Source organism: Podarcis liolepis (genome assembly GCF_965112155.1).
Source record: "Podarcis liolepis genome assembly, chromosome: Z".
NCBI lineage: Eukaryota > Metazoa > Chordata > Lepidosauria > Squamata > Lacertidae > Podarcis > Podarcis liolepis.
Genome location: NC_139570.1, coordinates 1,655,438 through 1,668,827, shown reverse-complemented (window position 1 = coordinate 1,668,827; position 13,390 = coordinate 1,655,438). Strand labels below are relative to the sequence as shown.

General features: G+C 47.7%; 1 protein-coding gene and 1 long non-coding RNA gene across 2 annotated transcripts in view; one reads left to right on the top strand and one right to left on the bottom strand.

The window, feature by feature from the left end:
- HS6ST2 (heparan sulfate 6-O-sulfotransferase 2) overlaps nucleotides 1-10,817 on the bottom strand; it is a 185,785-nt gene extending 174,968 nt beyond the window's left edge. Inside the window, exon 1 of the mRNA XM_083486527.1 lies at nucleotides 9,607-10,817. Within this exon, the coding sequence (XP_083342653.1) occupies nucleotides 9,607-10,145 (539 nt within the window). The 5' untranslated portion in view covers nucleotides 10,146-10,817. The remainder of the gene's footprint in view (nucleotides 1-9,606) is intronic.
- LOC310698918 overlaps nucleotides 1-13,339 on the top strand; it is a 262,776-nt gene extending 249,437 nt beyond the window's left edge. The window contains exon 3 of the long non-coding RNA XR_014521819.1: nucleotides 13,281-13,339. This is a non-coding gene — a long non-coding RNA (uncharacterized lncRNA). The remainder of the gene's footprint in view (nucleotides 1-13,280) is intronic.
- Nucleotides 13,340-13,390: the final 51 nt, after the last annotated feature.

Below are 13,390 nucleotides of genomic sequence, written 5' to 3'. Positions count from 1 at the left end.
TGACTGCTGAGTATTCATTTAAAATCCAGCTACAATTCCAGAGGCAGACACATGACCACAGCAATGGCATCTGGGAGGTCTTGAAAATTAACCAACTTGGCGGACTGCTTAATGATTTTCCTGCATGTTGTAGCAAACATAATGCACTATGCTAAAGGCTGTGTGATTTTTAATTGCACCTTCACTGGTTATTTTAGAGTATTTTATTTTATTGTATTGCAATTTGCATTCCACTGAATTAAAAGTGTAATACAATGCAATAAAATAAAAAATATAAAAGAAGGAACAAAAATACAATTAAAAATCAATATAGTTAATGTGGGCATGCCCAGTATTTGAAATTTGCCAGGTGCAAATTTCAGCCACTTGTGACCAAGTAAAGATGCCTGGGCGCCAAATGTCTCCACCATCTGGAAGTGCCTGCCTGGGCATCCTTCGATCTTGACTGTTTTTACACACTAGCAGCACATCCTATAGAATTCTCTGTGTTATATTTTATCTGCACAATCAGAATGAATTTCAGGAACCAAAAGGTCCTATGGAAAAATACAAATTTTGAGCCATCCAGTCCCAAAATGGCAACAAGGCATTCTGTTTTGGCAACTGTAACCCTGGTTTAAGGAGCCATTTGGAGCCTAGCTTATTTATTCGAGTTCCTACCACTGGGCCGCCTACCCTGGGCCACCTGAATTAAGCCCATGAACCACCAGTGGCCCAAGGACTATAATCAATCATATATTATAGAGTCACAGGTCCATTAAAACAAAACTAAGTAAGAGTATGTTTTAATGATCACATTTTTATTCTTAAAGCACAATATGATACCAGAGGGGGGAGGAACATGAAATACAAATGGCAATTAAGAGTGAGTGTACCCCCTTATGAGACATTTAAGCAGAAAAGAGGAACTTGGCCACTAACTCTGTCATTAACTTGTTTGTATCAGCCAATAAGCTCACTGGAAGGACAGATCCAATACTTTGGCCCCCTCATGAGAAGAGAAGACTCCCTGGAAAAGACCCTGATGTTGGGAAAGATGGAGGGCACAAGGAGAAGGGGACGACAGAGGACGAGATGGTGGGACAGTGTTCTCGAAGCCACAAACATGAGTCTGACCAAACTGCGGGAGGCAGTGGAAGACACGAGTGCCTGGCGTGCTCTGGTCCATGGGGTCACGAAGAGTCGGACACTACTAAACAACAAAAGCAGCCAATAAATATTCCAGATATACCTCCTAGCATCCTTCCAGGGTGTTTCCTCGTAAGGGGCAAAGTGGTCCATTATATTCAAAAGAGGCATGGCCCAGATTAGGAATCCCTAACCTAGAACAGGGTGGGAAAATTCATGGCTCTCCAGATGTAGCTTCACTGCTACTTTCATCAGCCCTGACTACTGGCCCTGCCGCTTGGAGCAAATCCAGCAACAGCTGGAGGGTCATCGGTTCACCACCCCTGACTGCTAGAGAGCCAGGGATAACGGAGTTGTGCGTGTTTGGTTTTTAAAGGAAAACTCAATTTAAACCACAGGGACAGTTGCAAGAGTCAATGGTTTCTGGAAAGCCTCCAATATAGCTTGTTATGCACTCCTGCCTCAAACACCACTGCGAGTATCTCCAGAGGTCCCTGTTGCTTCGTTTTTCTCTTCTTTACAACATGGACCCTGGATTTATTGCTACAGACAAGTTAGGTAGATGCTTTCCATAATAATTAGCTGAGGCTGGGAAGGCTCTCAATTCCTTCAGACTCTCTTGCCCAGGTGTTCGGATTTTTTGTTTTTGTTCCTGGATATTGTTTTCTGCTTTCCTCGCCAGGAGCTCTGTGGTGTCTATGAGTCAATCAAATGACCCAGGAAAGTAACATTTTCTCCCTAATCCAGTCTCCCATAATGAACTGACAGGTGCTAATTTGGGATTAAGACATCCAGACACAGGACTGTTTCAAAGGAGATGGAAATTCCCAGGCTAACACTGCTTGGGTTTCTGCCATGTAGAAGAAGAAGAAGAAGAGTTTGGATTTGATATCCCGCCTTTCACTCCCTTTAAGGAGTCCCAAAGCAGCTGACATTCTCCTTTCCCTTCCTCCCCCACAACAAACACTCTGTGAGGTGAGTGGGGCTGAGAGACTTCAGAGAAGTGTGACTGGCCCAAGGTCACCCAGCAGCTGCATGTGGAGGAGCGGAGACGCGAACCCGGTTCCCCAGATTATGAGACTACCGCTCTTAACTCCTACACCACACTGGCTCTGTAGCCTGGCTCATGTACCCTGACACCCTAGTTGTAGAAGCTGTTCCAAAGTAGGAACCCCTTTGTTTTCAGGGATTGGGGGAGGAGTGTCAGTGAAAACGAATTGGGGTCAATGCTTCACTTCCTTTTGGAAACCACAAGGGAACCAAAATATTCACAGAAATTCATCACTGCTAGTGTAATGCTGCCATACAAATCAATTGTGCAACCTGCATTTGGGATACTGTGAGCAGTTCTGGCAACCTCACCTCAAAAAGGACATTGTAGGTTCAGAAAAAGGCAACCAAAATGAATAAGGGGGTGCAGCAAATCCCCCAAGAGGAAAGGTGGCAGCATTTGGAGTTTTCATTTGGAGAACAAGCAAGTTTATAAAATGGTGCATGTTTGTCTTTGTCTGTTGTGGCACTAGAACTTGGGGACACCCAACGAATCTGAATGATGGAAGATTCGGGACAGAGTTTCATGCAGCATAGTTAAACTATGGAACTGATTCCCACGAGAGGCAATGGTGCCCACCAGCTTGGATGGATTTAGAAGAGAATTAGGCAGATTTGTGGAGGATAAGGCTATCAACAGCTACTAGCCATGATGGCCATGCTCAGTGCTATTTTTCTAGAAAAAGAGGTGCCAGAGGTGGACACCTCCCTCATTTTCTTAGAAAAGCAATGTCACCCACCCGAGAGGTGCCAGAACTTAGATCTGGTGAGTTCTGGCTGAAAAAAGGCCGGCAATGCTTCTGAATACAGTTGCTGGAAATGGCAGGAGGGAAGAGGGCTCTTATGCTCAAGCCTTGCTTGAAGGTTTCCCATGGGGGCATATAGTTGGCCACCATGAGAAGAGAATGTCAGGCTAGATGGGTGATTGGCTCACTCTGCTCCTAGCCACTCATTGACTCTTCACTGTATCCCCACTAGTATAAAAAGGGAAGTCCCATTAGTATAAAAACTCAGAGGCAGAGCACTTGCCTTGCAGGCAGAAGCAAGTCTACCCCATTGTGTCAAACAGGTCTTACTCTCAGTGCCTAGGATTGTAGCTTTAGAACAGCCTTCCCCATCCTGGTGCTCTCCAGAAGTTTTAGACTATAATGTCCATCAGCAAGTGAGCTGGCTAGGGCTGATGGGAGTTGTACTCCAAAAGATCAGGAAAGCACTAGGCTGAGGAAAGCATCCTTTAGAAAGAATGTCAGGGAAAAGCTAGCAACTAACATGAGAATGCAGGTATGGTATGGTACCTGGAAGATCTGTTGAAAGGGAGGCCCAAGGCTGTAGCTCTTTTGTGCTTTATCTCTGCCTGATCTCAGCAGAAAGAACTTTGGCTAATCCCTCACCAGCTGGTGGCTGTTAGACTGACAGCACAAAAGAAACGGAGCACAAGTTCATCTAACAGGTGTGAGGAGGAGGAGGGAAGAGAATGATGTTCACACCCAGCTTTCCTTTTTTAGCACACACAAACTGCAATCACAATAATTGCTCATCAAGAAGACATTATTTCCAGGGGAGGAGGCTATCACTGCAGCTCGTAAGAGGGCTATGCAATTATTTTATTAAAAAGGATGAGTACAGAGACATTAAAACTGTTTTGGGGTTGTTGTTTTTGGGTGGGGGGAAGAGGGATTCTACAAGAAAAGCAAAAGTCAGCACATAAAGAAAAAAATCCAAAATTCACAAAAGGGTGATACCTGGCCAACCAAAATGTTGCAAGGTCCCTAGTTCTCCAGAACTCTTTATCTGGCTAGATATTAAACTAAGCAGCCATGGGGACAGGGCGGGGTGGGGGTGGGGATGCTGGATTATTGTTAAAGGCGTAAAGCAGGAGTGGGAAACCTTGGGGCTGGGGGCCAAATATGGCTTGCAGCCCTCTGTATCTGGCTCACAGCCCTCTCCCCAGGCCATGCCGCTCACTGCTCCTGCTTCACACCCCGCCCCCCACATGTGCTTATGCCTGGCTGGAATGTGTCCTTGAGCTCTGATGACGCCACTTATTTGTCCTGATGGAGGTGGTGGGTGTACCTGTGTCTGCCTCCAGGTCACATCTTTTGCTCCACCCACTTTTTGCCTCTGGCCGTTACTGGCATGTGCATGCAGACACAGGCAGGCTGATGAGCACAGATTAAATCCTGCTGGGAACAGAGTGGTGCTGCCAATGCAGGATTAAACTCTGTCCTCCAAGCCCATCAGCTGATGCCACCATGTGATGTCAGCTGATGGCTGGATGGCCATGATTGCAGGGAAATGGCCTGGTGGGCCAAACTGGGTCCCAAGGGGGCTGGAAGTTCCCTACTCCTGGTCTGCTCTCACTTGCAGCAGCCCTCCAGGGTCACAGGCAGAGAAGGGCTTCCCCCTACACCAGATACCTGAGACTGTTAACTGGAGACAGGAGCCACATCAGGGAGAGGTCACTGCAGGAGAAGGACCGTGAGCAACACCACGGAAGGGGCATCTCTAGGGCCCAGGTTAAATCGACAAGCCAGGAGGTTTAATGTAATGTTAATGTAATCTTGTTATATTTATAGCACTGGAATGTTGGGTTATGTAGTCATTTTATTATGTTATTGTGAATTTTTTCTTGCAATGGTTGATTTTGAGATGCTTTCCTGCTTCCTTTGCTGCAAACTGCTTTGAGCATGATTCTTTTTTGTGGAAAAGTGACATACAAATACAATTATGAATGAATGAATGAAACAGGCTGAGCCTGGGGTCTTCTCCTATGGAGTAACAGGACCCCCCCCCATCTGATCTCTGGCCTGCTTCACATGGAAATAAGGGCAGAAGGCGGAAAGAAAACCAACTAGCCTTAGGATTAGACGTGGTTTTGAAAGAGTTCAACATTGCAAACCCTCCCTATTTTACAGTAGACGCATCCCCAACCTTACATTTGCTGATCCACAAGATGGCTTGGCCACCCAGATTCCCAAACTGGATCTCTCTCTGTCTTACAAAGAGTCAGGCTTGGGGTAAGGGCAAGGAGGTTGGAACAGTTCAACAAGCCTGGAGCCTCGCCTATAAAAGTCTACCAAGCACATGGATGGAATAAAAGAAGGATCCAGGGTCTTGAATGAGCACAGTTAAGATTCTTTCTTTCTAAAGGGATTTTCAGATGCATGCAGCTCTGCAAGGAGAGAAAGGAATGGAATTCCAAAAGGCGCACAGAGAGACAAAGGAAAGGATGGGGGAGACAAACAAGCCTGGGGTCTCATCTTGGAATGAAGATACAGTGGTGCCTCGCAAGACGAAATTAATTCGTTCGGCGAGTTTTTTTCGTCTAGCGAATTTTTCGTCTTGCGAAGCACGGTGTTGGAAAAGTTTTGGAAAAGCTTCAAAAATCACCAAAAACCTCAAAAAAGGCTACCACACCACGTTCTATGAGTTGCTCCTCGAAGTCAAGTCGCAACTGTATTAACGGTGTTAAGAAAAAGGAAACAAACTTGCAAGACATTTTCGTCTTGCGAAGCAAGCCCATAGGGAAATTCGTCTTGCGAAGCTGCTCAAAAACTGCAAAACCCTTTCGTCTAGCGAGTTTTTCGTCTTGCGGGGCATTCGTCTTGCGGGGAACCACTGTAGGCAGAAGGGTAATGATTTTGAGCCTTCACCATAGATGGCAGTGTGGCGTTAACTGGTGGGAAAGAAATTTGAGAAAGACAACACACAACCGGTTTCACATAAATCTGTGCTTAGACCTGATGGTTCAGATAGAATGCAACAGAATGAATATTAAGGAAATGTGTCTGGCAGCCACAGAACCACCTCATGTTTACCCTATACCAGGATAATCACAGTTGTATATGCTTTTTAAAAATCAAATTGTTAATTACTGCAATCAAGTATTTTTTTAAAAGCATCCAAGGCGCTGTGTGGAATGGGAACAAATGCCCTTATCAGCAACAGTGCTTATCATCGCAGTTCAGGCTTTTCTTTTCATTTTTAATGACTGCATATATTTAGAAATTTCAAGTACCAGAAGATGCCAAACTTAAACCCAAACCCAATTCAGGAGTGAGAAGTCACCTTGCTTCTTAGAGCAAAGATTTAAAATATACTAAATTCGCAGATGATTCTCAAAAATCAGAACTCTGCTCATAAGCGCACCTCAGTGGCTTTATCAACACAGCGGCTTTCAGGTCTGATTAGAGACCTAAAAGAAATAAGGAAAGATTTGAACACAGAGAGAGAGAGATGGAGAGAAAAGCCACAGAGTAGCTGTTTTTGAGATAGGTTTCTGAAAAGAAACCATTTTTTTTTGCAGAAGAACTTGGTCCTATTTGTATGTGACTGAAATCAACTAGGATTCCCCCAAAAGGCAGCAGAGATCGTCTCCTGGATTTATCCACAAACCACAGGCCTTCCTTCCACAGCTGTCACAAACAAAGCTGCCCGTAAGCCACGCGACTTGGGTGAACCACAAGCTTTACTGAATGCTCTGCTGAAGATAAGCCACACAGCCTGCACATCCCTTTGTTCCAAATAGCCATTTTAGGATGGATCTCTGCTGTGCCTCTTAGCCCTGTATCACACACCCACACACCCTTCCCTCCTTTGTGCCTCCCCCCCCCCACTGCACACACAAAGAAGCTCTGTACTGTATTTGCTTGTCCCAAATTCATATGCAGCTCAAGTCTCTGAGTATCTGGGACTCAGTGGTTTCCTTGGTTCACAGCTGATCTGTGCATGTTGTGCTTGTGATCCCAAGGCATTTCACACTTCAGAGCAACTCAGGATATACCCCAGACAATCTCTTGCTACAGCTCTCTTCCTGGGTCTCCAGTCAAAAAACTAGAATATATTTTATATCAGTGAACAAGACCAGTCATGCAAAAGCACAAACAGGCAACCAATGCAAAGGACCCTGGAACAAAGAACGCAGAGACATAAAATTCAATTACTGGGAGAGACCCCTGAACCTCAGGAAAGTTTATCCCATCAGTCTCCAGAAATTGGATTAGTTGACAGCCCCAGAGTTGTTTAAACTATTTAAAATAGGTCTTTTGTATGCTAAACAGGGGTTCTGTTTTTGAATTGCAAATACCAAGCAAATCATTATCTCAGTTCCTGAGATGGACAAGGCTCCTGGATTAACAAGCAGCAGCTGCTCATGTCCTTCCAGGTGCAATGTTTGTAGTTGGGCTGAGAAAAAGAAGAAATTAGGGGACGCAAATAAAGCTGAAACTCAATGAGAAATAAAAAACACCTGTGGCAGTAAGTGAAAAGAATTAACTCTGCATATTTCATGTTTTACAAAGGAAGGTGTGGGCCTCCCTTCCCTTACTGCCCCTACTTGATCCCAAACATGCTAGGCGCTAGATGTGGTGCTCCCACTGGCTGTAGGGAGGTGGGTGGGCATGGAAAAATGCAGTCCCTGGAGCAAAGAAGTGCAGCATGAACTTTCAAAGCCATTGAGAGGTCTTGTACGGCTCAGCAGAGTCTACCTTCCTCAGACACAACCAGCATCAACAGATGGAGAAAGCACATAGAGAAGCTGCAAGAGCACCTTGACTCTGAAAGGGCTGTTCATCTGTCTCTCACACACACACCCTCACACAATTTTTATGACACATTCAACCATCCTTGTGCTAGACAGCACTGTTTACAAAATGCTATTTTGGACACAGGACCGAAAGCAAGATATCTAGCTGGGTGGGAGGGCAGAACTGGCTCAGAGGAAGGGCAGTGAGCTTACAGCAGAAAAGATAAGGCTGTGAAGATAAGGCCCAGTAATCCCTTAGGTGTCTGGGGCTTTGAGCCTGCTTGGTAACATCATCTCACTGAACAATGGGGAACCTGTGGACCTTCAGACGTTGTTGGCCTACAAATTCCATCATCCATGCTGGCTGGGGATCATAGGAGTTGGGATTCCAATAACATGCCTGAGATCTAGTATCTCTTGTGTGAACAGGCCTAAAATCAAGAGATAAGTACCACCACTTGCTAAATCAGTTTTCTCCAGCATGGAGCCCTGCAGCTATTTTGGACAACAGCCCCCATCAATCCCAGCCATGCTGATGGGATTTGGAGTCCAGGAACATCTGGAAGGCACCCTAAATAGTTGGGTATTGTTTTCATTGTTAGCTCAGTCTTAAGTACTAGCCAATGGGCAATAAAGGATGCATTTCGGGGAAAGGCAGAGGACTTTGCTTACCCAAATAAATGAAATCAACTTCAAAACAAAACAAAAACCCGTGATACACTTGAATAACCTGCATTCATGGTTCCTGCTAATTGCAGAGGGTGGAAGAACAGAGCAAAAAAAGGAGAGGATCTTTAAGGTTCCCAAGCGCAAACTGGACAGCTGTAATCTGCAGAGATGGTAACAGATTACTATAAAATTGCTCTTGAATGGGCAATGGGGGAGGGCTGGAGGAATTGCCAGATCATAATGTCCGGAAGGGGGAAGGATACCTGGGAAATATTGGAATGCTTTTATTACTGTGCTAGAACACTGGAGTGAGAATTGAAAGGGTTGGAGAGATTACATGTTCTATGGAGCGAAAGATTCTCTCTCCAGAAAGGAGAAATGAGGCGAGGGGAGATGTATTAACCCTCCATAGGGTTTTTTTTAGAGGCAAGGAGTTTTCTGTTTGCAAAGGATGGGATGAAACCAAGAGGAAATCTAGATCCCAGTGTATTTTTAAGAAGCCAGTGCTAGAACACCAGATCTTAACCTAGTTTCCTCAAAAAGAAATGTTGATTGGGAATTCTTTCCAGGCAGGCATCTCCTGGAAGGTTCCACTGGAACCAAGGGAACTATTTCCCCCCAAATCAGGTGTGCTTGGGATTGTGAGACCAAGTTGGACTCTTCAGGGTTTTTACTCAAAAACTGGGCAACAGGAAGATCACAAGGGCTCTCCCTGGAGATAAGGAGAGTGGAGGATAGCAGGCCTCAATTCTGTGCATGTTTACTGCAATGTAAACCAGGGTCTTATTCCCATAAGAACATAATAAGAGCCTCTTGGATCAGGCCATTGGCCCCTATAGCCCAGTATCCTGTTCTCACAGTGTCCCCACAGGGAATGTTGAACCAGATGAGCCGTTGGCCTGATTCAGCTGGCTCTTGTGAGGTTCTCATGGGAAGACGAGCCTGGTTTCCTTTAGAGTAAACATGCACAGGATTGAGGCCTGCCATCCTCCACTCACTTTATATCCATGGAGAGCTCTGGTCCTTATGGGACACCAGATAAGGCCAAGTGCCCATTTAGCCCAGCGTCTTCTTCCCATCAGGGCCGGCTGGGCTGCTGAACCAGAAGGGGCGTGGGCCTGATCCAGGGGGGTGTTGTTCTGAACGTAGTAAGGTGACGCGCCGGCCACCCCAGATGGGCCCGCTCCATCCGTAGGGATCTCCCTGCTTTGTCCCCCGTCCCGCCTGTGTCTCACCTGGTGGGGCGCAGCTTGGCGTCCTTTTTGCTGTCCACCACGGCCGGGACGCAGTTGGTCAGCTCGGTCCAGTCGGCGTGGAGCCCGCAGCTCCAGCCAGTGGAGAAGCGGGAGAAGAGCCAGGTCTCTCGCTTGCCCGGCCGGAGGCAGGTGCACTTTTTCTGCCCGGCCTTGCACTCGCAAGGTTGCTCCAGCTGGATGTTGCGCACCAGGTGGCGCCCGAAGGTGGTGCCGCCCGTCTTCTGGATGTGCAGGAAAACGATCAGATCGTCGCCAGCGATCTGGAAGTCCACGCGGCGCAGCAGGTCGGCTTCCGAGAAGTTCAGGCGCGGCACGAAGCGCGGAGGGCTCTCGTCCTCCGCCCGGTAAGGGTCCCCTCCCTGGCCGGCCTGGCGCGCCAGCAGGGCGGACGGTGCGGCCTCGGCCAGGCGCTGCCGCAGCTGGCACTCGCTACCCGGGCACACGTACTGCAGCACCAGTCCCCCGAAGAGCAGCAGCATCACCAGCGCCGCCAGCCCCCGGTGCCAGCGCTCCTCCATGGCCGGGGCGGGCGCATCGCCGCCGCCCGACGGCCCCGGTCACCGCCCCGCCAGCGTCGCCGCCGCCGCCGTCCTCCTTCTCGCCGCTGCCTCCATACCGGTGCGCGAGAACAGCTCCCTCCACCTTCTCCTGCCGCCGACGCCGTCGCTCTGCCTGCCCGCTGCGGCTCCAGCGCCCGCCCCCGGCCCGCCCCTCGACGGCTGCAGTCCCCGCCTCAGGAGCGGCCTCTCCACTCAGAAGAAGCCTTTGTCTTTTCTGCCGGAGCGCCCGCGCCTCGCTTGCCTCCTCCTCGGAAAGGCAGCCGGACCCACCCCGAGCGCAGCGCCGACCCCGGCAGGAACAGAGACCGGCTTGGTGGCCCGACCCTCCACTCCAAAGACGCGCCTCGCTCTCCTGGTTGCTGGCGCGGTTTCTCCCTGTCGCTCCTAGGAAGAGGCGCCGCTGAAAGATTCACACGTCCTGGGGAGACCTGGGCACTGTCGCTCTTCCACGCAGCTTTCTCCGGCCTCCCCCCCCCGTCCAGTTTGAGAGCCTCTAAGGCCGTCTCCTTTCCCTAGAGCCATCATTTATTTCCCTCTCTGTCACACACGCGCACATATAATGCCTGCCTTCCATGTTTCCACCCTCTGGGTTGGCAATGGCTTTTCCCAACCTGGTGCCCTCCATAAGTTTCTGGGACTCCCATTCCCATCTTCCCTGACGAGGCAGGCGCTGTGATCTGAAGAACACCAGCCTAGGGTTGAAGGCTCAGGGATCACACCAGAATACATTCAGCAGGGGAAAATGGCCTCTCTTAGTAGGTGAAGAAATTGACACCACCAGCACCAGCTTTCATCAGAAGGTCTCAAGGTTTAAAATTCAGAATTGAAAACGTGTGGGTTAAGAACAGAGAGAGCTTTTAAAAGCATTTGCTTGCTGGGTCAGGCCAACTAGATGCTACCAGGAAGCCCAAAAGCAAACCATGAGGGCAATAGTTACAAGTGTGTCCCCAGCATAATGGAGACTAGGGCTGGGTGTAACAACACTAAGATGTACACTGCCTCTGGATATGGAGGTTCTATTAATCAGGGCTAATAAGAACATAAGGAAAGCCTGGTTGCTGGATCAGACCAAAGGCCTATCTAGTCCCATTTATCGCAGAGGCCATGCAGGTGCTTAATAGAAGCCTACTGGTAGGACATCATTACTGCCATTATAGAGTTGGAAGGGACCCCTAGCGGTCATCTAGTCCAACCCCCTGCAATGTAGTTCATTTTATGCCACCTTTCCATTACAGGTGGCACCGTGGGTCAGCACATCTGGTTGTCCACCAGAAGGCTGGTGGTTCATTTGGTGGGGAGAGAGACTGTACTCCTATTATATCTCCTCATACTTTTCCAACATATATTTTGAAAGTGAGCCAAGATGAAGGGCATATTGCTAACCTCTCCTACTCCCCCCAAAAAAGTATCCAAGGCATGGAACCCATCAAGTTGATTTGATTCCATTTGAGTTCCACTCCTACCCAGAATAAATGTGTCATTTGAAGGAGCTGTGTTGTGAAATGTTCAGTTTGCAAAAGGCTATGTATTTCCATTCCAGTGTTTCAAGCAATCTGAAGGGGGGGGGGATGAGTATATTCAATCCACTTGTTTTTGCTTTAACTATGATATATTTACTTTAAAAATTAAGACACATAAAGCAAGGAGGGAGGAGCCCTACACATTGACTACTAATTCCTTGTGGGAATCAGAGGTCGTCTAATTTTGATGTGAAATTAATACATACCATAAAAGTCGTGATGCATACAGGGGATGGCGCTTCCTGACAAACCATTAGCAGGAACGAGCTAAAATAAGCAATGATCAGTCCTTCACAGTTGAGGTATCATTGCCCATCTTCCTGCATCAAGCCAGTTGCCGCTTACCAGGCTGAATGTGGGGAATGGATGCGCACTTTCCATTTAGGCTGGAATTGTGCCTGTCAGATCTGACCAGTCTTTCCACCACCTGCCGCTACCTGGTGCCTTCTGCATGCAAAGCAGATATTCTGCTGTTGAATGAAGCCCACCCCCTTCTTTCCATGCTTCCGTGCTTCAAGAAATATATTAGCATGACTTCATTCAGCATTCACAGGGGCCCCCGTTCCTGATCTCGAAGCATCAAGGCTGCTTCCCTGCACCCCTTCCGGACCCAGGAGCCTGGTGGGGGGCAAATGTTGCAAGGGGGTGGCTGGTCTTTGAGTGAAGGGCTCCGGGCGGGGAAGGCTGCCCAGATTGCTGCAATGTGATACATGTAATGTGATATAATGAAAGATAGGCAGAAGGCACATTTGGCACACAGAGAGAGAGAGAGAGAGAGAGAGAGAGAGAGAGAGAGAGAGAGAGACCGAGACCCTCCTAGTGTCCCTATTTTCCAGGGATGTCCCTGATTTAGAGAAGCCTTCTAGGGCTGCCATACGTATGGACGGTCAAATGGCATCCAGTCAGATTTTTGCCGAATCAGTAAAAAAATGTCTGGTGAAACCCGGACATATGGCAACCAGGGCGATTTTTAAAAGAAAAATGCTGTAAAAAGCCAAAAAAAGGAGCCCCAAACCTTTTTTTTTTTTCATTAGAGAAATGTTGGAGGAGATAAATAACTATACAAACTTTAGAAGACATCTGAAGGCAGTCCTGTATAGGGAAGTTTTTAAATACTGAATGTTTTATGTATGCTGGAAGCCATCCACAGTGGCTGGGAAAACCCAGCCAGATGGGCAGGGGATAAATATTCTTATTCTTATTAAACAGCATGTCCCTATTTTCATTGGAGAAATGTTGGAGAGTTATGTATAATGTTTTCGCCTGGTGCTCAAAGATATGCAATGAAGGCACCCGCTGAGCCTCCCTGGGAAGAGCATTCCACAGTTGCCAGTAAGCCACCACAGCTCATGCCAGCACCCCCTTTTTATTTTTTAAAGATAAGAGCATATGAATGAACACTAGCTGTGATAGCTGGGCTCCTGAAGACTCCTGGGAAGTGTAGTTTGCTAAGGGTGCTGACAATTGTTAGAGGCCTCTGTTCCCCTCACAGAGCTACAATTCCTGAAGTGGTTTCACAATCAATCTTCCTTCCTAGGAGACTCCGGGAATTTTAGCTCTGTGATGGGAATAGGGGTCCTCCCAAAAACTCTCAGCACCTGTAACAGACTTCAGTTCCCAGGATCCTTTGGGCAAAGCCATGACTGCTTAAAGTGGTATGAGGCTGCTTTAAATGTATACAGT